The sequence below is a fragment of the Oncorhynchus masou genome, chromosome 28 (genome assembly GCF_036934945.1).
Source record: "Oncorhynchus masou masou isolate Uvic2021 chromosome 28, UVic_Omas_1.1, whole genome shotgun sequence".
In the NCBI taxonomy this organism is placed as follows: Eukaryota; Metazoa; Chordata; class Actinopteri; order Salmoniformes; family Salmonidae; genus Oncorhynchus; species Oncorhynchus masou.
Genome location: NC_088239.1, coordinates 85820976 through 85844398, shown reverse-complemented (window position 1 = coordinate 85844398; position 23423 = coordinate 85820976). Strand labels below are relative to the sequence as shown.

General features: G+C 43.6%; 2 protein-coding genes across 6 annotated transcripts in view; both read left to right on the top strand.

Annotated features, from left to right (window-relative positions):
* The window catches only part of LOC135518440 (leucine-rich repeat-containing protein 19-like), a 95976-nt gene extending 93336 nt beyond the window's left edge, over positions 1-2640 (top strand). For both annotated transcript variants that reach the window (XM_064943612.1, XM_064943611.1), the window contains exons 3-5: positions 228-738; positions 927-1133; positions 1842-2640. In XM_064943612.1, coding sequence (XP_064799684.1) covers positions 228-738; positions 927-1133; positions 1842-2188 — 1065 coding nt within the window. In that variant the 3' untranslated portion in view covers positions 2189-2640. The remainder of the gene's footprint in view (positions 1-227; positions 739-926; positions 1134-1841) is intronic.
* A 2422-nt stretch (positions 2641-5062) lies between these two features.
* Positions 5063-23423, top strand: part of LOC135518441 (FSD1-like protein) — a 68723-nt gene continuing 50362 nt past the window's right edge. For all 4 annotated transcript variants that reach the window (XM_064943614.1, XM_064943616.1, XM_064943613.1 and 1 more), the window contains exon 1: positions 5063-5347. In XM_064943614.1, coding sequence (XP_064799686.1) covers positions 5333-5347 — 15 coding nt within the window. In that variant the 5' untranslated portion in view covers positions 5063-5332. The remainder of the gene's footprint in view (positions 5348-23423) is intronic.

Genomic DNA, 23423 nt, shown 5'->3' with positions numbered 1-23423 from the left:
CTATGAACTGCTCAGTGAGAGGAGGAAACAACTGCTCAGTGAGAGGAGGGAAACTATGAACTGCTCAGTGAGAGGGAAACTATGAACTGCTTAGTGAGAGGAGGGAAACTATGAACTGCTCAGTGAGAGGGAAACTATGAACTGCTTAGTGAGAGGGAAACTTTTGATGAGATAATAGCATGCATCTTGAATAATAACTTCAACCTATCTTGTCATCCTATTTACAGGTTGTAAACTGTAGCTTCAAGACACTGCAATCCATACCCTCAAATTACAGTCAAACCATCACCAAACTAATTCTGAGCAATAACCTCATAGAGTTATCCAGCGCTGATGAAGCTGCTCTGAAGAACTACTCCAATCTGATTGAGCTCCATCTAGATGGTAACTGGTTGACTGACCTGCCAGGGAAGCTGTTTGAGTCCATGTCAAAGCTGAAGGTCCTCGACCTGTCCCACAATAACATCAGTAGTGTGAAGCCAAAGGCGTTGGCCGGCCTGGTTAACCTGAGGGAGCTGGACCTGTCCTACAATCGTCTACAGTCACTACCTCTAAATCTACTGGAGGATTTAAAGAAGCTGTCTATCCTCAGGCTCGGGGGCAACAAACTACGGGAGTTCGACATCTCTGTGGAGAGCAATTCATTAAAGGTGCTCGATCTGAAGGGAAATCCCTGGAACTGTTCTTGTGTATTTCTCAACCGGATTAAATCGATTACCGACTCAAAGGTTCAGATGAGTAAGCATCTTTTTCCTCTCTCTCTGTTTGCTTGTAATCCTCATGGTCTATTTTCTTCCCCATTCACTGCCTGGCTGTGGTCCTTACTTACGCCATGCTGACATCTACTGACACCAATGTTTAAATGAGGCCTTCTTTACCGAGTGTGCCTTCATGTTGATAAAAACGCAATGTGTGTATTTATTCAGGAGTCTCAAATGCCACCTGTGCCAGCCCTGAGGACCAGTCCGGTAAAGGGATACTGGACAACGGTACCAGCTGCTCTTCGGGGTCATCATCAACAACAACACTTCTGCCACCTACAACTCAGTCAACCACGAAGCCAACCTCAGCCCAGACCACTACACACTCAGTGTCACTTGCAGTTACTACAAATGCAAGCCTCGGCTTAACCGGTAAGATAAAAAAAATGTTTTTTTTAATCAATTGACTTGGTCTTACAGTAGATATAGTCTCCTCTTGTCAACATCATATGATCTAGACTTTTCAAGCTAAACAGCTTTGATTTGCTGGATGGTTAAAACACTGAATACAGCTACTGTTGAGAACAGAAGCATATGAGAGAGGTAACCTACTGATGCTGTCGTGGATGACTTTAGTTATGATTCTACGCCGTCAGTCATCTAGACAAGAGCAGATGCACTCCAAGGAGACCTTGTGAGAGTTCAAAACGTGAATCCGGGGTCCGTATTCATTAAGAGTAAGAGTGCTGATCAAGGATCAGTGTTGCTTTTAAGATCATAATAAATAAGATTACACATACAGGTCGGGGGACCTGATCCTAGATCATAACACTTACCCTGAGAAAGGATGTTAAATCACTCTATAACAACGTGGTCTGATGAGGCCCCACATCCTGAAGAGCGAGGTTGGGGTCAATTCAAATAGAACATTTGACAAACATGAAAAACAAACATGAAATAAAAAATGGATTATACTTTCCAGTTTATTGACAGTGAACAGTGAACATATTGAATTGGAATTTCAGTGTAGTTCCTGAATTGGCAGCCTTTTCAATTCGAATTGACCCCCGTCCTGTTGAGGAGACCTCAGAAGAATGTTCAAAAAGTATGTGACCCCCCTGGATGTTTCTGTTTGCTCAGGCGTGGACCCAGTCAGTGGCAGTGGGGTGCCAGTGGTGGGGAACACCTGGAAGTTTCTCCTGGGTGTGGTAGCCATCGCCCTGACCACCTCTATGCTCATTGTGTGTGCCGTAAAGGCACCGTCCTGGTACAAGCTGTTGTTCAACTACCGGCACCAGCGACTGCGAGATGACGAGGATGCTGACGTGTACACCACGGGACGCTACTCTAGTTTCAGCTTGGACACGGAGCAAACGGAGACCAGCGCCCATGAGCTGGACCACGGGCTAGACGGGTTGGATAATGAGGAGGATGGATACATAGAGGACCGTTATATAGAGACTGGGGACTATGAAGACAACAGATAACCATAATGCTCTCTGAGTTGCTCCCAGCCTTCTGGTTGTGTATGTCGGTTTGATTTCATTTGATTTGGATATCTCTTAGTCGTCACTTGGACTAATCTGCCAAGAGTCCTGAGTTTGGGTATTATGACATCAAAATGATCCCTTTCCATTGAAATGATGGACAATAAATTATCCAATTCTACTCTATTCACTGATAGTATCAGAAGGCCACAGTTGCCCGTCCGTAAACCATGCATAGCCTGCTGCCACTTTTTTTGGACAAAAACGTGCCCCTAAAAGTTGTGTACATTTGTAAATATTTGCAAGTTTTGAAATTGTTGTAATTCAGGGAAAGGACCGACCGTGTGATGTGTTTTGAGGTCGTTATTTAGGCTGCTTGCAAAGTTCTACTGCCAGAGACATTGTGTAGGTAATCAACATTTTGTCTTATTAAATATATATTTGAGTACTTACTCTCGTCTCTCTGTGAATATAACATCCATAACTCTGTCGTTCTGTATTTTCAGCTACAAGAATATAGTATGCAAACAGTTAGGGTTTAGGGCTGAATGAAGGAATGAACACATGAATACCAGGCGGTGATGCAACCGGTCAGGATGCTCTCGATGGTGCAGCTGTAGAACCTTTTGAGGATCTGAGGACCTAATGCCAAATCTTTTCAGTCTCCTGAGGGGGAACAGGTTTTGTCGTGCTCCTCTTCACGACTGTCTTGGTGTGTTTGATTTCATTTTTAAATATATTGTTTAACTGCATTGTTGGTTAGGGGCTCGTAAGTAAGCATTTCACTGTAAGGTGTAAGGCATTTCACTGTAAGGTGTAAGGCATTTCACTGTAAGGCATTTCACTGTAAGGTGTAAGGCATTTCACTGTAAGGCATTTCACTGTATGGTGTAAGGCATTTCACTGTAAGGCATTTCACTGTATGGTATTTCACTGTAAGGTGTAAGGCATTTCACTGTATGGTATTTCACTGTAAGGTGTAAGGCATTTCACTGTATGGTATTTCACTGTAAGGTGTAAGGCATTTCACTGTAAGGCATTTCACTGTATGGTATTTCACTGTAAGGCATTTCACTGTATGGTATTTCACTGTAAGGTGTAAGGCATTTCACTGTATGGTATTTCACTGTAAGGTGTAAGGCATTTCACTGTATGGTATTTCACTGTAAGGTGTAAGGCATTTCACTGTAAGGCATTTCACTGTAAGGCATTTCACTGTAAGGCATTTCACTGTATGGTATTTCACTGTAAGGCATTTCACTGTATGGTATTTCACTGTAAGGCATTTCACTGTAAGGCATTTCACTGTATGGTATTTCACTATAAGGCATTACACTGTAAGGCATTACACTGTAAGGCATTTCACTGTAAGGCATTTCACTGTAAGGCATTTCACTGTATGGAATTTCACTGTATGGTATTTCACTGTAAGGCATTTCACTGTAAGGCATTTCACTGTATGGCATTTCACTGTAAGGCATTTCACTGTAAGGCATTTCACTGTATGGTATTTCACTGTATGGCATTTCACTGTATGGCATTTCACTGTATGGTATTTCACTGTATGGTATTTCACTGTAAGGCATTTCACTGTAAGGTGTAAGGCATTTCACTGTAAGGCATTTCACTATATGGTATTTCACTGTAAGGTGTAAGGCATTTCACTGTATGGTATTTCACTGTAAGGTGTAAGGCATTTCACTATATGGTATTTCACTGTAAGGTGTAAGGCATTTCACTGTATGGTATTTCACTGTAAGGTGTAAGGCATTTCACTGTAAGGCATTTCACTGTAAGGCATTTCACTGTAATGTATTTCACTGTATGGTATTTCACTGTATGGTATTTCACTGTATGGTATTTCACTGTAAGGTGTAAGGCATTTCACTGTAAGGCATTTCACTGTAAGGCATTTCACTGTATGGCATTTCACTGTAAGGCATTTCACTGTAAGGCATTTCACTGTAAGGCATTTCACTGTAAGGCATTTTACTGTATGGTATTTCACTCTATGGCATTTCACTGCAAGGCATTTCACTGCAAGGCATTTCACTGTATGGCATTTCACTGTATGGTATTTCACTGTAAGGTGTAAGGCATTTCACTGTACCTGTTGTATTCGGCGCATGTGACAAATACAATTTGATTTGATTTAATAATATTAGGTACATTTCATATTCACAAATGCAAATGGTCTAATTCAACTAATTCAAAACCTAACTTTTTTCACTTTATAAATGAATTTAAACAATATGGCACTACTTTAACTAAAAGGAAAAACAAAAACATTTACATTACATTTAAGTCATTTAGCAGACGCTCTTATCCAGAGCGACTTACAAATTGGTGAATTCACCTTCTGACATCCAGTGGAACAGCCACTTTACAATAGTGCATCTAAATCATTTAAGGGGGGGGGGGGTGAGAAGGATTAATTTATCCTATCCTAGGTATTCCTTGAAGAGGTGGGGTTTCAGGTGTCTCCGGAAGGTGGTGATTGATTCCGCTGTCCTGGCGTCGTGAGGGAGTTTGTTCCACCATTGGGGGGCCAGAGCAGCGAACAGTTTTGACTGGGCTGAGCGGGAACTGTACTTCCTCAGTGGTAGGGAGGCGAGCAGGCCAGAGGTGGATGAACGCAGTGCCCTTGTTTGGGTGTAGGGCCAAAAAGTCAACTAAAACTTGTTTCATGATTAAGATTTGTTTGTTTAGGATTCCTGGCAATGTACATAGTTTGTATGTAATCTGGTTTGCGTGTGACTATTCCTATTTTGTTTGTTGATATTTGTTTGTTAATAAAAAATCATATTAAAAACAAACGTAACCACAGCAACCGACCATTATCGCGAGACTTTGTGGAAATCCCTGAGAATAGAGTGATCCATATGCAAAATCCTGATCCTCCTGCTTGAACTTGGAAGTGGACTTGGACATCTCTGCAAGTCATCTTCAGGCCAGTGGAGGGCACAATGACTCTCCAGTTGTTATCAAGCTCGACTCATTTATGAGGGTGGGGGTTAACAAACTATTGCGCATGTACACTAAACTCTGACCACCATCCAGTGGGATAATCTTCTTTGGAGAAAGCGTGGCGTGCCTGCCTGCCTATGCATTGGATTTGATTAAGGTTGTGTTTCGGTCCGCGGTATGGACTCTCAAAAAGTAAGTACACCCGGTGTATCATGAACTGATATCGATTCTGATCGGTGACATTGTATCCAGCTTGGAAACAGCGGGGTTACTCAACGTGATAGTTGTGTGTCACTGGACGGTCGAAACGATCTCCAACATTAGTTCAACATTGCCGTTACTTTGTCAATGTGAATCATCAATTATCAACACATTTTCACATGAGCTCTGTTGCCTGCTTGTGAGGAATCTGTTGACCTGGAAACTAGATATCTTCTGAAAGGCTACTGTCTCTTTCGACCCACTTCCCTGTATTCGTTCAAAGGCTGGTGGTTCTATTCGCATATTTCCTGGGACAACTCTATCCCCTTTCAATGATTTGACACATTGATGTTGAGATAGAATATGATTGCACACAGGTGCACTTCTGTAAAGTGATTCACTTCCTACTTGCTAGTAGTATGGCTTTGAGAGTTTGACAGTCACAGCAGATCTGCCTTTTACTATAGGATAATTGTCTATTTGCCTGCGTGTACATCAGACAGTCTGTTATTGCAACAACTAACCAACAAAACATCAACGTGATGACCCCCCCCCCCCCCCCCCAAAAAAGAAGCTAATTGTAGTGGTCAAGTTCTCATGGTTTTGTCATCATCTCGGAACATGATGATATTCATCACCCTGAAAAGAAGCATCCGATTTGTTTTGAAATGCAGCAATTTGTTTCAAATCTGTTGTCAAGGGACTGTATAGCAACCAGAGGAGCGTATCTTTTGGCATTGTTTGTTATCAGTGTAACTCGGGTGTGACTATCAAAAGAGGATTGTGTGCCTCTGTCCTCTTTTTGTACTGGTTAAAGGGAGGGAGAAGAGTAAAAGGACGGTTTAGTCTTGAACACGTGTTGTCAATCTAAGCTCCTAAGTCTATTACTCAGTCAGAGGGAGGGAGAGAGGTCACACCGTGGTACAGGTCTATTATAACTGTTAGAGAGGTCACACTGTGGTACAGGTCTATTATAACTGTTAGAGAGAGAGGTCACACCGTGGTACAGGTCTATTATAACTGTTAGAGAGAGAGAGAGAGGTCACACTGTGGTACAGGTCTATTATAACTGTTAGAGAGAGAGAGAGGTCACACTGTGGTACAGGTCTATTATAACTGTTAGAGAGAGAGAGAGGTCACACTGTGGTACAGGTCTATTATAACTGTTAGAGAGAGAGAGGTCACACTGTGGTACAGGTCTATTATAACTGTTAGAGGGAGAGAGGTCACACTGTGGTACAGGTATATTATAACTGTTAGAGAGAGAGAGAGGTCACACTGTAGTACAGGTCTATTATAACTGTTAGAGAGAGAGAGAGAGGTCACACTGTAGTACAGGTCTATTATAACTGTTAGAGAGAGAGAGAGGTCACACTGTGGTACAGGTCTATTATAACTGTTAGAGAGAGGTCACACCGTGGTACAGGTCTATTATAACTGTTAGAGAGAGGTCACACTGTGGTACAGGTCTATTATAACTGTTAGAGAGAGAGGTCACACTGTGGTACAGGTCTATTATAACTGTTAGAGAGAGAGAGGTCACACCGTGGTACAGGTCTATTATAACTGTTAGAGAGAGAGAGAGAGAGGTCACACTGTGGTACAGGTCTATTATAACTGTTAGAGAGAGAGAGAGGTCACACCGTGGTACAGGTCTATTATAACTGTTAGAGAGAGAGAGAGAGAGAGGTCACACTGTGGTACAGGTCTATTATAACTGTTAGAGAGAGAGGTCACACTGTGGTACAGGTCTATTATAACTGTTAGAGAGAGAGAGAGAGAGGTCACACTGTGGTACAGGTCTATTATAACTGTTAGAGAGAGAGAGAGGTCACACTGTGGTACAGGTCTATTATAACTGTTAGAGAGAGAGAGAGGTCACACCGTGGTACAGGTCTATTATAACTGTTAGAGAGAGAGAGGTCACACTGTGGTACAGGTCTATTATAACTGTTAGAGAGGTCACACCGTGGTACAGGTCTATTATAACTGTTAGAGAGAGAGAGAGGTCACACCGTGGTACAGGTCTATTATAACTGTTAGAGAGGTCACACCGTGGTACAGGTCTATTATAACTGTTAGAGAGAGAGAGAGGTCACACCGTGGTACAGGTTTATTATAACTGTTAGAGAGGTCACACCGTGGTACAGGTCTATTATAACTGTTAGAGAGAGAGAGAGAGGTCACACTGTGGTACAGGTCTATTATAACTGTTAGAGAGAGAGAGAGAGAGAGAGGTCACACTGTGGTACAGGTCTATTATAACTGTTAGAGAGAGAGAGAGAGAGGTCACACTGTGGTACAGGTCTATTATAACTGTTAGAGAGAGAGAGGTCACACCGTGGTACAGGTCTATTATAACTGTTAGAGAGAGAGAGAGGTCACACTGTGGTACAGGTCTATTATAACTGTTAGAGAGAGAGAGAGAGAGGTCACACTGTGGTACAGGTCTATTATAAATGTTAGAGAGAGAGGTCACACTGTGGTACAGGTCTATTATAACTGTTAGAGAGAGAGAGAGAGGTCACACTGTGGTACAGGTCTATTATAACTGTTAGTAGAGAGAGGTCACACTGTGGTACAGGTCTATTATAACTGTTAGAGAGAGGGAGAGAGGTCACACCGTGGTACAGGTCTATTATAACTGTTAGAGAGAGAGAGAGAGAGAGAGAGGTCACACTGTGGTACAGGTCTATTATAACTGTTAGAGAGAGAGAGAGGTCACACTGTGGTACAGGTCTATTATAACTGTTAGAGAGAGAGAGAGAGAGGTCACACTGTGGTACAGGTCTATTATAAATGTTAGAGAGAGAGGTCACACCGTGGTACAGGTCTATTATAACTGTTAGAGAGAGAGAGAGAGGTCACACTGTGGTACAGGTCTATTATAACTGTTAGAGAGAGAGAGAGGTCACACTGTGGTACAGGTCTATTATAACTGTTAGAGAGAGAGAGAGAGGTCACACCGTGGTACAGGTCTATTATAACTGTTAGAGAGGTCACACCGTGGTACAGGTCTATTATAACTGTTAGAGAGAGAGAGAGGTCACACCGTGGTACAGGTCTATTATAACTGTTAGAGAGGTCACACTGTGGTACAGGTCTATTATAACTGTTAGAGAGAGAGAGAGGTCACACCGTGGTACAGGTCTATTATAACTGTTAGAGAGGTCACACCGTGGTACAGGTCTTTTATAACTGTTAGAGAGAGAGAGAGGTCACACTGTGGTACAGGTCTATTATAACTGTTAGAGAGAGAGAGAGAGAGGTCACACTGTGGTACAGGTCTATTATAACTGTTAGAGAGAGAGAGAGAGAGAGGTCACACTGTGGTACAGGTCTATTATAACTGTTAGAGAGAGAGAGGTCACACCGTGGTACAGGTCTATTATAACTGTTAGAGAGAGAGAGAGAGAGGTCACACTGTGGTACAGGTCTATTATAACTGTTAGAGAGAGAGAGGTCACACTGTGGTACAGGTCTATTATAACTGTTAGAGAGAGAGAGAGAGAGAGATCACACTGTGGTACAGGTCTATTATAACTGTTAGAGAGAGAGGTCACACCGTGGTACAGGTCTATTATAACTGTTAGAGAGAGAGAGAGAGATCACACCGTGGTACAGGTTTATTATAACTGTTAGAGAGGTCACACCGTGGTACAGGTCTATTATAACTGTTAGAGAGAGAGAGAGGTCACACCGTGGTACAGGTCTATTATAACTGTTAGAGAGAGGGAGAGAGGTCACACCGTGGTACAGGTCTATTATAACTGTTAGAGAGAGAGAGAGAGAGAGAGGTCACACTGTGGTACAGGTCTATTATAACTGTTAGAGAGAGAGAGGTCACACTGTGGTACAGGTCTATTATAACTGTTAGAGAGAGAGAGAGAGGTCACACTGTGGTACAGGTCTATTATAACTGTTAGAGAGAGAGGTCACACTGTGGTACAGGTCTATTATAACTGTTAGAGAGAGAGAGAGAGAGAGGTCACACTGTGGTACAGGTCTATTATAACTGTTAGAGAGAGAGAGTCACCGTGGTACAGGTCTATTATAACTGTTAGAGAGAGAGAGAGGTCACACCGTGGTACAGGTCTATTATAACTGTTAGAGAGAGAGAGGTCACACCGTGGTACAGGTCTATTATAACTGTTAGAGAGAGAGAGAGGTCACACCGTGGTACAGGTCTATTATAACTGGTAGAGAGAGAGAGAGAGGTCACACCGTGGTACAGGTCTATTATAACTGTTAGAGAGAGAGAGAGGTCACACTGTGGTACAGGTCTATTATAACTGTTAGAGAGAGAGAGAGGTCACACCGTGGTACAGGTCTATTATAACTGTTAGAGAGAGAGAGAGGTCACACCGTGGTACAGGTCTATTATAACTGTTAGAGAGAGAGAGAGAGGTCACACCGTGGTACAGGTCTATTATAACTGTTAGAGAGAGAGAGGTCACACTGTGGTACAGGTCTATTATAACTGTTAGAGAGAGAGAGAGGTCACACTGTGGTACAGGTCTATTATAACTGTTAGAGAGAGAGAGAGGTCACACTGTGGTACAGGTCTATTATAACTGTTAGAGAGAGAGAGAGAGGTCACACCGTGGTACAGGTCTATTATAACTGTTAGAGAGAGAGAGAGGTCACACTGTGGTACAGGTCTATTATAACTGTTAGAGAGAAAGAGAGGTCACACCGTGGTACAGGTCTATTATAACTGTTAGAGAGAGAGAGGTCACACTGTGGTACAGGTCTATTATAACTGTTAGAGAGAGAGAGGTCACACTGTGGTACAGGTCTATTATAACTGTTAGAGAGAGAGAGGTCACACTGTGGTACAGGTCTATTATAACTGTTAGAGAGAGAGAGGTCACACTGTGGTACAGGTCTATTATAACTGTTAGAGAGAGAGAGGTCACACCGTGGTACAGGTCTATTATAACTGTTAGAGAGGTCACAGTACAGGTCTATTATAACTGTTAGAGAGAGAGGTCACACTGTGGTACAGGTCTATTATAACTGTTAGAGAGAGAGAGAGAGAGAGGTCACACTGTGGTACAGGTCTATTATAACTGTTAGAGAGAGAGAGGTCACACCGTGGTACAGGTCTATTATAACTGTTAGAGAGAGAGAGGTCACACTGTGGTACAGGTCTATTATAACTGTTAGAGAGAGAGAGAGAGGTCACACCGTGGTACAGGTCTATTATAACTGTTAGAGAGAGAGAGAGAGGTCACACCGTGGTACAGGTCTATTATAACTGTTAGAGAGAGAGGTCACACCGTGGTACAGGTCTATTATAACTGTTAGAGAGAGAGAGGTCACACCGTGGTACAGGTCTATTATAACTGTTAGAGAGGTCACACTGTGGTACAGGTCTATTATAACTGTTAGAGAGAGAGAGAGGTCACACCGTGGTACAGGTCTATTATAACTGTTAGAGAGAGAGAGATCACACCGTGGTACAGGTCTATTATAACTGTTAGAGAGAGAGAGGTCACACCGTGGTACAGGTCTATTATAACTGTTAGAGAGAGAGAGAGAGGTCACACTGTGGTACAGGTCTATTATAACTGTTAGAGAGAGAGAGAGAGAGGTCACACTGTGGTACAGGTCTATTATAACTGTAAGAGAGAGAGAGAGAGGTCACACCGTGGTACAGGTCTATTATAACTGTTAGAGAGAGAGAGAGAGGTCACACCGTGGTACAGGTCTATTATAACTGTTAGAGAGAGAGAGGTCACACTGTGGTACAGGTCTATTATAACTGTTAGAGAGAGAGAGAGAGGTCACACTGTGGTACAGGTCTATTATAACTGTTAGAGAGAGAGGTCACACTGTGGTACAGGTCTATTATAACTGTTAGAGAGAGAGAGGTCACACTGTGGTACAGGTCTATTATAACTGTTAGAGAGAGAGAGAGAGGTCACACTGTGGTACAGGTCTATTATAACTGTTAGAGAGAGAGGTCACACTGTGGTACAGGTCTATTATAACTGTTAGAGAGAGAGAGAGGTCACACCGTGGTACAGGTCTATTATAACTGTTAGAGAGAGAGAGATCACACCGTGGTACAGGTCTATTATAACTGTTAGAGAGAGAGGTCACACTGTGGTACAGGTCTATTATAACTGTTAGAGAGAGAGAGAGAGAGGTCACACTGTGGTACAGGTCTATAACTGTTAGAGAGAGGTCACACCGTGGTACAGGTCTATTATAACTGTTAGAGAGAGAGAGAGGTCACACTGTGGTACAGGTCTATTATAACTGTTAGAGAGAGAGAGAGAGGTCACACCGTGGTACAGGTCTATTATAACTGTTAGAGAGAGAGAGAGGTCACACCGTGGTACAGGTCTATTATAACTGTTAGAGAGAGAGAGAGAGAGAGGTCACACCGTGGTACAGGTCTATTATAACTGTTAGAGAGAGAGAGAGAGGTCACACTGTGGTACAGGTCTATTATAACTGTTAGAGAGAGAGAGAGGTCACACCGTGGTACAGGTCTATTATAACTGTTAGAGAGAGAGAGAGGTCACACTGTGGTACAGGTCTATTATAACTGTTAGAGAGAGAGGTCACACTGTGGTACAGGTCTATTATAACTGTTAGAGAGAGAGGTCACACTGTGGTACAGGTCTATTATAACTGTTAGAGAGAGAGAGAGAGAGGTCACACTGTGGTACAGGTCTATTATAACTGTTAGAGAGAGAGAGAGGTCACACCGTGGTACAGGTCTATTATAACTGTTAGAGAGAGAGGTCACACTGTGGTACAGGTCTATTATAACTGTTAGAGAGAGAGAGAGGTCACACCGTGGTACAGGTCTATTATAACTGTTAGAGAGAGAGAGAGGTCACACTGTGGTACAGGTCTATTATAACTGTTAGAGAGAGAGGTCACACTGTGGTACAGGTCTATTATAACTGTTAGAGAGAGAGAGGTCACACCGTGGTACAGGTCTATTATAACTGTTAGAGAGAGAGAGAGAGAGGTCACACTGTGGTACAGGTCTATTATAACTGTTAGAGAGAGAGGTCACACTGTGGTACAGGTCTATTATAACTGTTAGAGAGAGAGAGAGGTCACACTGTGGTACAGGTCTATTATAACTGTTAGAGAGAGAGAGAGGTCACACCGTGGTACAGGTCTATTATAACTGTTAGAGAGAGAGAGAGAGAGAGGTCACACCATGGTACAGGTCTATTATAACTGTTAGAGAGAGAGAGAGGTCACACTGTGGTACAGGTCTATTATAACTGTTAGAGAGAGAGAGAGGTCACACCGTGGTACAGGTCTATTATAACTGTTAGAGAGAGAGAGAGGTCACACCGTGGTACAGGTCTATTATAACTGTTAGAGAGAGAGAGAGGTCACACTGTGGTACAGGTCTATTATAACTGTTAGAGAGAGAGAGAGAGGTCACACTGTGGTACAGGTCTATTATAACTGTTAGAGAGAGAGGTCACACTGTGGTACAGGTCTATTATAACTGTTAGAGAGAGAGAGAGGTCACACTGTGGTACAGGTCTATTATAACTGTTAGAGAGAGAGAGAGAGAGGTCACACCGTGGTACAGGTCTATTATAACTGTTAGAGAGAGAGGTCACACTGTGGTACAGGTCTATTATAACTGTTAGAGAGAGAGAGAGGTCACACCGTGGTACAGGTCTATTATAACTGTTAGAGAGAGAGAGGTCACACTGTGGTACAGGTCTATTATAACTGTTAGAGAGAGAGAGGTCACACCGTGGTACAGGTCTATTATAACTGTTAGAGAGAGAGAGAGGTCACACTGTGGTACAGGTCTATTATAACTGTTAGAGAGAGAGAGAGAGGTCACACTGTGGTACAGGTCTATTATAACTGTTAGAGAGAGAGAGGTCACACTGTGGTACAGGTCTATTATAACTGTTAGAGAGAGAGAGAGGTCACACTGTGGTACAGGTCTATTATAACTGTTAGAGAGGTCACACTGTGGTACAGGTCTATTATAACTGTTAGAGAGAGAGAGAGAGGTCACACTGTGGTACAGGTCTATTATAACTGTTAGAGAGAGAGAGAGGTCACACTGTGGTACAGGTCTATTATAACTGTTAGAGAGAGAGAGAGGTCACACTGTGGTACAGGTCTATTATAACTGTTAGAGAGAGAGAGAGAGGTCACACTGTGGTACAGGTCTATTATAACTGTTAGAGAGAGAGAGAGGTCACACCGTGGTACAGGTCTATTATAACTGTTAGAGAGAGAGAGAGGTCACACCGTGGTACAGGTCTATTATAACTGTTAGAGAGAGAGAGAGAGGTCACACTGTGGTACAGGTCTATTATAACTGTTAGAGAGAGAGGTCACACCGTGGTACAGGTCTATTATAACTGTTAGAGAGAGAGAGAGGTCACACCGTGGTACAGGTCTATTATAACTGTTAGAGAGAGAGAGGTCACACCGTGGTACAGGTCTATTATAACTGTTAGAGAGAGAGAGGTCACACCGTGGTACAGGTCTATTATAACTGTTAGAGAGAGAGAGAGAGAGGTCACACTGTGGTACAGGTCTATTATAACTGTTAGAGAGAGAGGTCACACTGTGGTACAGGTCTATTATAACTGTTAGAGAGAGAGAGAGGTCACACTGTGGTACAGGTCTATTATAACTGTTAGAGAGAGAGAGAGGTCACACTGTGGTACAGGTCTATTATAACTGTTAGAGAGAGAGAGAGAGGTCACACCATGGTACAGGTCTATTATAACTGTTAGAGAGAGAGAGAGGTCACACCGTGGTACAGGTCTATTATAACTGTTAGAGAGAGAGAGAGAGGTCACACCGTGGTACAGGTCTATTATAACTGTTAGAGAGAGAGAGGTCACACCGTGGTACAGGTCTATTATAACTGTTAGAGAGAGAGGTCACACTGTGGTACAGGTCTATTATAACTGTTAGAGAGAGAGAGAGGTCACACTGTGGTACAGGTCTATTATAACTGTTAGAGAGAGAGGTCACACTGTGGTACAGGTCTATTATAACTGTTAGAGAGAGAGAGAGAGGTCACACCGTGGTACAGGTCTATTATAACTGTTAGAGAGAGAGGTCACACCGTGGTACAGGTCTATTATAACTGTTAGAGAGAGAGAGAGGTCACACCGTGGTACAGGTCTATTATAACTGTTAGAGAGAGAGAGGTCACACCGTGGTACAGGTCTATTATAACTGTTAGAGAGAGAGAGGTCACACCGTGGTACAGGTATATTATAACTGTTAGAGAGAGAGAGAGGTCACACTGTGGTACAGGTCTATTATAACTGTTAGAGAGAGAGAGAGAGGTCACACTGTGGTACAGGTCTATTATAACTGTTAGAGAGAGAGAGGTCACACTGTGGTACAGGTCTATTATAACTGTTAGAGAGAGAGAGGTCACACTGTGGTACAGGTCTATTATAACTGTTAGAGAGGTCACACTGTGGTACAGGTCTATTATAACTGTTAGAGAGAGAGAGAGAGGGCACACTGTGGTACAGGTCTATTATAACTGTTAGAGAGAGAGAGAGGTCACACTGTGGTACAGGTCTATTATAACTGTTAGAGAGAGAGAGAGAGGTCACACCGTGGTACAGGTCTATTATAACTGTTAGAGAGAGAGAGGTCACACCGTGGTACAGGTCTATTATAACTGTTAGAGAGAGAGAGAGGTCACACCGTGGTACAGGTCTATTATAACTGTTAGAGAGAGAGGAGGTGGTGGTGGTACAGGTCTATTATAACTGTTAGAGAGAGGTCACACCGTGGTACAGGTATATTATAACTGTTAGAGAGAGAGGTCACACTGTGGTACAGGTCTATTATAACTGTTAGAGAGAGAGAGAGAGGTCACACTGTGGTACAGGTCTATTATAACTGTTAGAGAGAGAGAGAGGTCACACTGTGGTACAGGTCTATTATAACTGTTAGAGAGAGAGAGGTGTGGTCACACAGTGTGTGGGGCGGGATTTGTGTGGGGTGCGTGGTGGGGGTGGGGGTGGGGTGGGATTGGTGTGGGGTGCGTGGGGGGGATTGGTGTGGGGTGCGTGGTGGGGGGTGGGGGTGGGGTGGGATTGGTGTGGGGTGCGTGGTGGGGGGTGGGGGTGGGGTGGGATTGGTGTGGTGGGGGGTGGGGGTGGGGTGTGATTGGTGTGGGGTGCGTGGTGGGGGATTGGTGTGGAGTGGGGGGTGGGGGGGGGGGATTGGTGTGGGGTGGGGGGTGGGGTGCGAGGTGGGATTGGTGTGGGGTGCGGGGGGGTCCGTAGGTGGCTTTTTACCGTTTCTTTGGTTTCTTCTTGACTTACTCTTTGGTCGGAAGAAGTTTGGTCCAAATCAGATGTTGGGTACTAATATTGAATATGATCTGAATCCTATCAATTAAAATTGTCAATCTTGGTGCAATCAATTTGCTTAATTTCTCAGAGATCAAATTATATTTAAAAAAAATACTTGTATCTTTTATTAACTACAGAACCGATTTCAGAATAATCTGAGATGGTGGGTGTCAGCGCTTTCTGTTGCTTTTTGAGGTGGAACGACCCAGTAGGGTCATGGAACGACCCAGTAGGGTCATGGAACGCCCCGGGAGGGTCATGGAACGACCCAGTAGGGTCATGGAACGCCCCGGGAGGGTCATGGAACGACCTGGCAGGGTCATGGAACAACCTGGCAGGGTCATGGAACGACCCAGTAGGGTCATGGAACAACCTGGCAGGGTCATGGAACAACCTGGCAGGGTCATGGAACGACCCAGTAGGGTCATGGAACGACCTGGCAGGGTCATGGAACGACCCAGTAGGGTCATGGAACGACCTGGCAGGGTCATGGAACGACCCAGTAGGGTCATGGAACGCCCCGGGAGGGTCATGGAACAACCTGGCAGGGTCATGGAACAACCTGGCAGGGTCATGGAACGACCCAGTAGGGTCATGGAACAACCTGGCAGGGTCATGGAACAACCTGGCAGGGTCATGGAACGACCTGGCAGGGTTATGTATAATCATATATACTAATACTCTGTCCCTAATGTCGTGCAGCAGTTTTAAATAGAAGTGAAGCCTGATCCTCAAATCTGCCTAATCATGTCCTGTTGCTAGGTTGCACAGTCGCTATCTCACTTGCTCGGTCCCACCGGGAACTCACACATGACATAACATACAACATGCCCAAACATAGGGCTGGAGATTACACATCCCAAATGCCCCTCAATGACGAGCCTTCATCAATAATTGTGTGTGGGTATCTTATACTGTCTATAGGCTGACCATGGACTGTGGGCTCCATTAACATGTAGTATACATTGGTGTGTGTGGGTATCTTATAGGCTGACCATGGACTGTGGGCTCCATTAACATGTAGTATACGTTGGTGTGTGTGGGTATCTTATAGGCTGACCATGGACTGTGGGCTCCATTAACATGTAGTATACATTGGTGTGTGTGGGTATCTTATAGGCTGACCATGGACTGTGGGCTCCATTAACATGTAGTATACATTGGTGTGTGTGGGTATCTTATAGGCTGACCATGGACTGTGGCTCCATTAACATGTAGTATACATTGGTGTGTGTGGGTATCTTATAGGCTGACCATGGACTGTGGGCTCCATTAACATGGGTATACATTGGTGTGTGTGGGTATCTTATAGGCTGACCATGGACTGTGGGCTCCATTAACATGTAGTATACATTGGTGTGTGTGGGTATCTTATAGGCTGACCATGGACTGGGCTCCATTAAGATGTAGTATACATTGGTGTGTGTGGGTATCTTATAGGCTGACCATGGACTGTGGGCTCCATTAAGATGTAGTATACAGTGGTGTGTGTGGGTATCTTATAGGCTGACCATGGACTGTGGGCTCCATTAACATGTAGTATACATTGGTGTGTGTGGGTATCTTATAGGCTGACCATGGACTGTGGGCTCCATTAACATGTAGTATACATTGGTGTGTGTGGGTATCTTATAGGCTGACCATGGACTGTGGGCTCCATTAACATGTAGTATACATTGGTGTGTGTGGGTATCTTATAGGCTGACCATGGACTGTGGGCTCCATTAACATGTAGTATACATTGGTGTGTGTGGGTATCTTATAGGCTGACCATGGACTGTGGGCTCCATTAACATGTAGTATACATTGGTGTGTGTGGGTATCTTATAGGCTGACCATGGACTGTGGGCTCCATTAACATGTAGTATACAGTGGTGTGTGTGGGTATCTTATAGGCTGACCATGGACTGTGGGCTCCATTAACATGTAGTATACATTGGTGTGTGTGGGTATCTTATAGGCTGACCATGGACTGTGGGCTCCATTAACATGTAGTATACAGTGGTGTGTGTGGGTATCTTATAGGCTGACCATGGACTGTGGGCTCCATTAACATGTAGTATACATTGGTGTGTGTGGGTATCTTATAGGCTGACCATGGACTGTGGGCTCCATTAACATGTAGTATACATTGGTGTGTGTGTGGGTATCTTATAGGCTGACCATGGACTGTGGGCTCCATTAACATGTAGTATACATTGGTGTGTGTGGGTATCTTATAGGCTGACCATGGACTGTGGGCTCCATTAACATGCATGATCCATTGACCATATTAGCTCACATACACAGAATGTAATGAATACATAATATAGCCCTAAAGGTTTATGTTTTTCAGAGCGTTATGTTTCCTTACGCCCATAATAATATGATGCATCACAATGACCACAATGAAATACAAATTAACATTTAGATTCATTTAGACCCCTAAGGCTTATTTCCATTGCAGTTCGTTCAGGTAGGCAATATTGACAGTTTACATTCGTGGCCAAAAGTTTCCAGAATGACACAAATATTAATTTCCACAAAGTTCGCTGTTTCAGTGTCTTTAGATATTTTTGTCTGATGTTACTATGGAATACTGAAGTATAATTACAAGCATTTCATAAGTGTCAAAGGCTTTTAATGACAATTACATGAAGTTGATGCAAAGAGTCAATATTTGCAGTGCTGACCCTTCTTTTTCAAGACCTCTGCAATCCACCCTGGCATGCTGTCAATTAACTTCTGGGCCACATCCTGACTGATGGCAGCCCATTCTTGCATAATCAATGCTTGGAGTTGGTCAGAATTTGTGGGGTTTTGTTTGTCCACCCGCCTCTTGAGGATTGACCACAAATTCTCAATGGGATTCAGGTCTGGGGAGTTTCCTGGCCATGGACCCAAAATATAGATGTTTTTTTGTTCCCTGAGCCACTTAGTTATCACTTTTGCCTTATTGCAAGGTGCTCCATCATGCTGTAAAAGGCATTGTTTGTCACCAAACTGTTCCTGGATGGTTGGGAGAAGTTTATCTTGGAGGATGTGTTGGTACCATTCTTTATTCATGGCTGTGTTCTTAGGCAAATTTGTGAGTGAGCCCACTCCCTTGGCTTAGAAGCAACCCCACACATGAATGGTCTCAGGGTGCTTTACTGTTGGCATGACACAGGACTGATGGTAGCGCTCACCTTGTCTTCTCCGGGCAAGCTTTTTTCTGGATGCCCCAAACAATCAGAAAGGGGATTCATCAGAGAAAAGGACTTTGTGGCTTCTTTGCGGCCCTTCTTGACACCAGGCCATCCTCCAAAAGTCTTTGCCTCACTGTGTGTGCAGATGCACTCACACCTGCCTGCTGCCATTCCGGACTGGTGTACTGGTGGTGCCCCGATCCCACAGCTGAAGCAACTTTAGGATGGTTGATATAGGTGCAGTCTTACTGACAGCAGTATCCTTGCCTGTGAAGCCCTTCTTGTGCAAAGCAATGATGACGGCACGTGTTTCCTTGCAGGTAACCGTGGTTGACAGAGGAAGAACAATGATTCCCAGCACCACCCTCCTTTTGAAGCTTCCAGTCTATTATTCAAACTCAATCAGCATGACAGAGTGATCTCCAGCCTTGTCCTCGTCAACACTCACACCTGTGTTAACGAGAGAATCACTGACATGATGTCAGCTGGTCCTTTTTTGGCAGTGCTGAAATGCAGTGGAAATGTTTTTTGGGGTTTCAGTTCATTTTTATGGCGAAGAGGTACTTTGTAATTAATTGCAATTCATCTGATCACTCTTCATAACATTCTGGAGTATATGCAAATTGCCATCATACAAACTGAGGCAGCAAACTTTGTGAAAATTAATATTTGTGTCATTCTCCAAACTTTTGGCCACGACTGTACACTGATGCAATGACAGGAGAGGGGTCATAAAGAAGACGGGACCATAACTGGTGTTGTAGTCCTTCTTTTTTCCATGTGTTGACATGAACTCTGGAGCAGGTGATGGCAACTGTAGATTTCAGTACAGTTCAGTACAGTAGTTCAGTACAGTAGTACAGTTCAGTACAGTAGTTCAGTACAGTAGTACAGTTCAGTACAGTTCAGTACAGTAGTTCAGTACAGTAGTTCAGTTCAGTACAGTAGTTCAGTACAGTAGTACAGTTCAGTACAGTTCAGTACAGTAGTTCAGTACAGTAGTTCAGTACAGTAGTTCAGTACAGTAGTACAGTTCAGTACAGTTCAGTACAGTAGTACAGTTCAGTACAGTTCAGTACAGTTCAGGACAGTAGTACAGTAGTACAGTAGTACAGTAGTACAGTAGTACAGTACAGTAGTACAGTAGTACAGTACAGTAGTACAGTTCAGTACAGTAGTACAGTACAGTACAGTAGTACAGTACAGTACAGTAGTACAGTAGTACAGTTCAGTAGTACAGTAGTACAGTTCAGTACAGTAGTACAGTACAGTACAGTAGTACAGTAGTACAGTTCAGTACAGTAGTTCAGTACAGTAGTTCAGTACAGTAGTTCAGTACAGTTCAGTACAGTAGTTCAGTAGTATATTTCAGTTCAGTAGTACAGTTCAGTAGTATATTTCAGTTCAGTAGTACAGTTCAGTAGTATATTTCAGTTCAGTAGTACAGTTCAGTAGTATATTTCAGTTCAGTAGTACAGTTCAGTAGATTTCAGTACAGTAGCACAGTACAGTAGTACAGTAGTACAGTTCAGTACAGTAGTTCAGTACAGTTCAGTTCAGTACAGTAGTACAGTACAGTAGTACATTTCAGATTTCAGTACAGTAGTACAGTAGTAGATTTCAGTACAGTAGTACATTTCAGTAGATTTCAGTACAGTAGTACAGTACAGTAGTAGATTTCAGTACAGTAGTACATTTCAGTAGATTTCAGTACAGTAGTACAGTACAGTAGTAGATTTCAGTACAGTAGTACAGTGCAGTAGTAGATTTCAGTACAGTAGTACAGTACAGTAGTAGATTTCAGTACAGTAGTACAGTACAGTAGTAGATTTCAGTACAGTAGTACAGTACAGTAGTAGATTTCAGTACCGTGGAAGGGAGGACAGTAGTAGATTTCAGTACAGTAGTACATTTCAGTAGATTTCAGTACAGTAGTACAGTACAGTAGTACAGTACAGTAGTAGATTTCAGTACAGTAGTACAGTACAGTAGTAGATTTCAGTACCGTGGAAGGGAGGACAGTAGCGGGAGACACTGTGAGTTCCCACTGTAGCCAGTTCAATTGCAGTAATACCATTACTGATTGGTCTGTTATTCTGTCACCGATTTGGTATCAGAATTAAGACTTTTAATAAATAAAAACGTATATTAGTAAATACACTAACTAATTGGTAGGTCTAGCTTTACTTGTTACCTCTGTGAACTTTACTTGTTACTTCTGTGAAGTTAGAAAATATCTTTAAAAATACAGTATCTGGGTTTTTGGTAACAGAATTACAAGGCAATGTTTCTTAAATGGAAATATAAGTGTTGATATTAGTTGGCAGGGTCTTCAACATGGTGTTTTGACGTCTGGGGTCTTCAACATGGTGTTTTGACGTCTGGGGTCTTCAACATGGTGTTTTGACGTCTGGGGTCTTCAACATGGTGTTTTGACGTCTGGGGTCTTCAACATGGTGCTTTGACGTCTGGGGTCTTCAACATGGTATTTTGACGTCTGGGGTCTTCAACATGGTGTTTTGACGTCTGGGGTCTTCAACATGGTGTTTTGACGTCTGGGGTCTTCAACATGGTGTTTTGACGTCAGGGGTCTTCAACATGGTGTTTTGACGTCAGAGGGGTCTTCAACATGGTGTTTTGACGTCTGGGGTCTTCAACAGGGTGTTTTGACGTCTGGGGTCTTCGACAGGGTGTTTTGACGTCAGGGGTCTTCAACATGGTGTTTTGACGTCAGGGGTCTTCAACATGGTGTTTTGACGTCTGGGTCTTCAACAGGGTGTTTTGACGTCAGGGGTCTTCAACATGGTGTTTTGACGTCAGGGGTCTTCAACATGGTGTTTTGACGTCAGGGGTCTTCAACATGGTGTTTTGACGTCTGGGGTCTTCAACATGGTGTTTTGACGTCTGGGGTCTTCAACATGGTGTTTTGACGTCTGGGGTCTTCAACATGGTGTTTTGACGTCTGGGGTCTTCAACATGGTGTTTTGACGTCTGAGGTCTTCAACATGGTGTTTTGACGTCTGGGGTCTTCAACATGGTGTTTTGACGTCAGGGGTCTTCAACATGGTGTTTTGACGTCTGGGTCTTCAACAGGGTGTTTTGACGTCTGGGGTCTTCAACAGGGTGTTTTGACGTCAGGGGTCTTCAACAGGGTGTTTTGACGTCAGGGGTCTTCAACAGGGTGTTTTGACGTCAGGGGTCTTCAACATGGTGTTTTGACGTCTGGGGTCTTCAACAGGGTGTTTTGACGTCAGGGGTCTTCAACAGGGTGTTTTGACGTCTGGGGTCTTCAACATGGTGTTTTGACGTCTGGGGTCTTCAACATGGTGTTTTGACGTCTGGGGTCTTCAACATGGTGTTTTGACGTCTGGGGTCTTCAACATGGTGTTTTGAAGTCAGTGGTCTTCAACATGGTGTTTTGACATCTGGGGTCTTCAACATGGTGTTTTGACGTCAGGGGTCTTCAACACGATGGTGTTTTGACGTCTGGGGTCTTCAACACGATGGTGTTTTGACGTCTTGGGTCTTCAACATGGTGTTTTGACGTCTGGGGTCTTCAACATGGTGTTTTGACGTCTGGGGTCTTCAACATGGTGTTTTGACGTCAGGGGTCTTCAACATGGTGTTTTGACGTCAGGGGTCTTCAACATGGTGTTTTGACGTCTGTGGTCTTCAACATGGTGTTTTGACGTCAGGGGTCTTCAACAGGGTGTTTTGACGTCAGGGGTCTTCAACAGGGTGTTTTGACGTCAGAGGTCTTCAACAGGGTGTTTTGACGTCAGGGGTCTTCAACAGGGTGTTTTGACGTATTTTCTGGTGATGTTTGGATTTCTAAGACTCATTTTCCTTCTGTTTGACCAGAAATCTAAGACTATTTTTTAATGTCTCCTTTTTAAGATGCAACATGGTTGAACAAATATCTCTACGCCTTAATCCCCCCCCCCTTCAAAAAAAGAAATTTGATATAAACGTGTATCGTTTATTTGACACCCAATTTGATATGCTCCTTATAAACGTCACACGTTGGTGCTCATGGGTCCTTTTTCCATGAACGGGACCCCTGTGCACTATATAAAGAATAAGGTTCCCAGGCACTGCGTTGGTGCCAGATACCCACCCACATAGAAGACAGTACAAATACCATGGTTCCCATTCCCTCTGCAGTCCAAGTAGAGAGTCGAGCAGTTGTGAGGTTTCTGCATGACTTGTTATGTAGGCCATTCACAACCAGCCTTTAGGGTGATTTCATCATAATTTTGGTTACTGAATATGACTCCATTTTATAGAAACACAGGAAAAATTAGGGCAAATTTATACAAATCATTTGTAGCCTGGACTATGTGTGGCCATAGTTCAACAGAAGGCTTGTCAGCTCTTGTCAGCTCTGTGTGGCTGGAGGTGCCCTGGCTGGGAGGCTGGAGGTGCCCTGGCTGGTTGGCTGGAGGTGTGGCTGGAGGTTTCCTGGCTGGATATGCCCAGGCTGGAGGTGCCCTGGCTGTGAGGCTGGAGGTGCCCTGGCTGTGTGGCTGGAGGTGCCCTGGCTGTGGGGCTGGA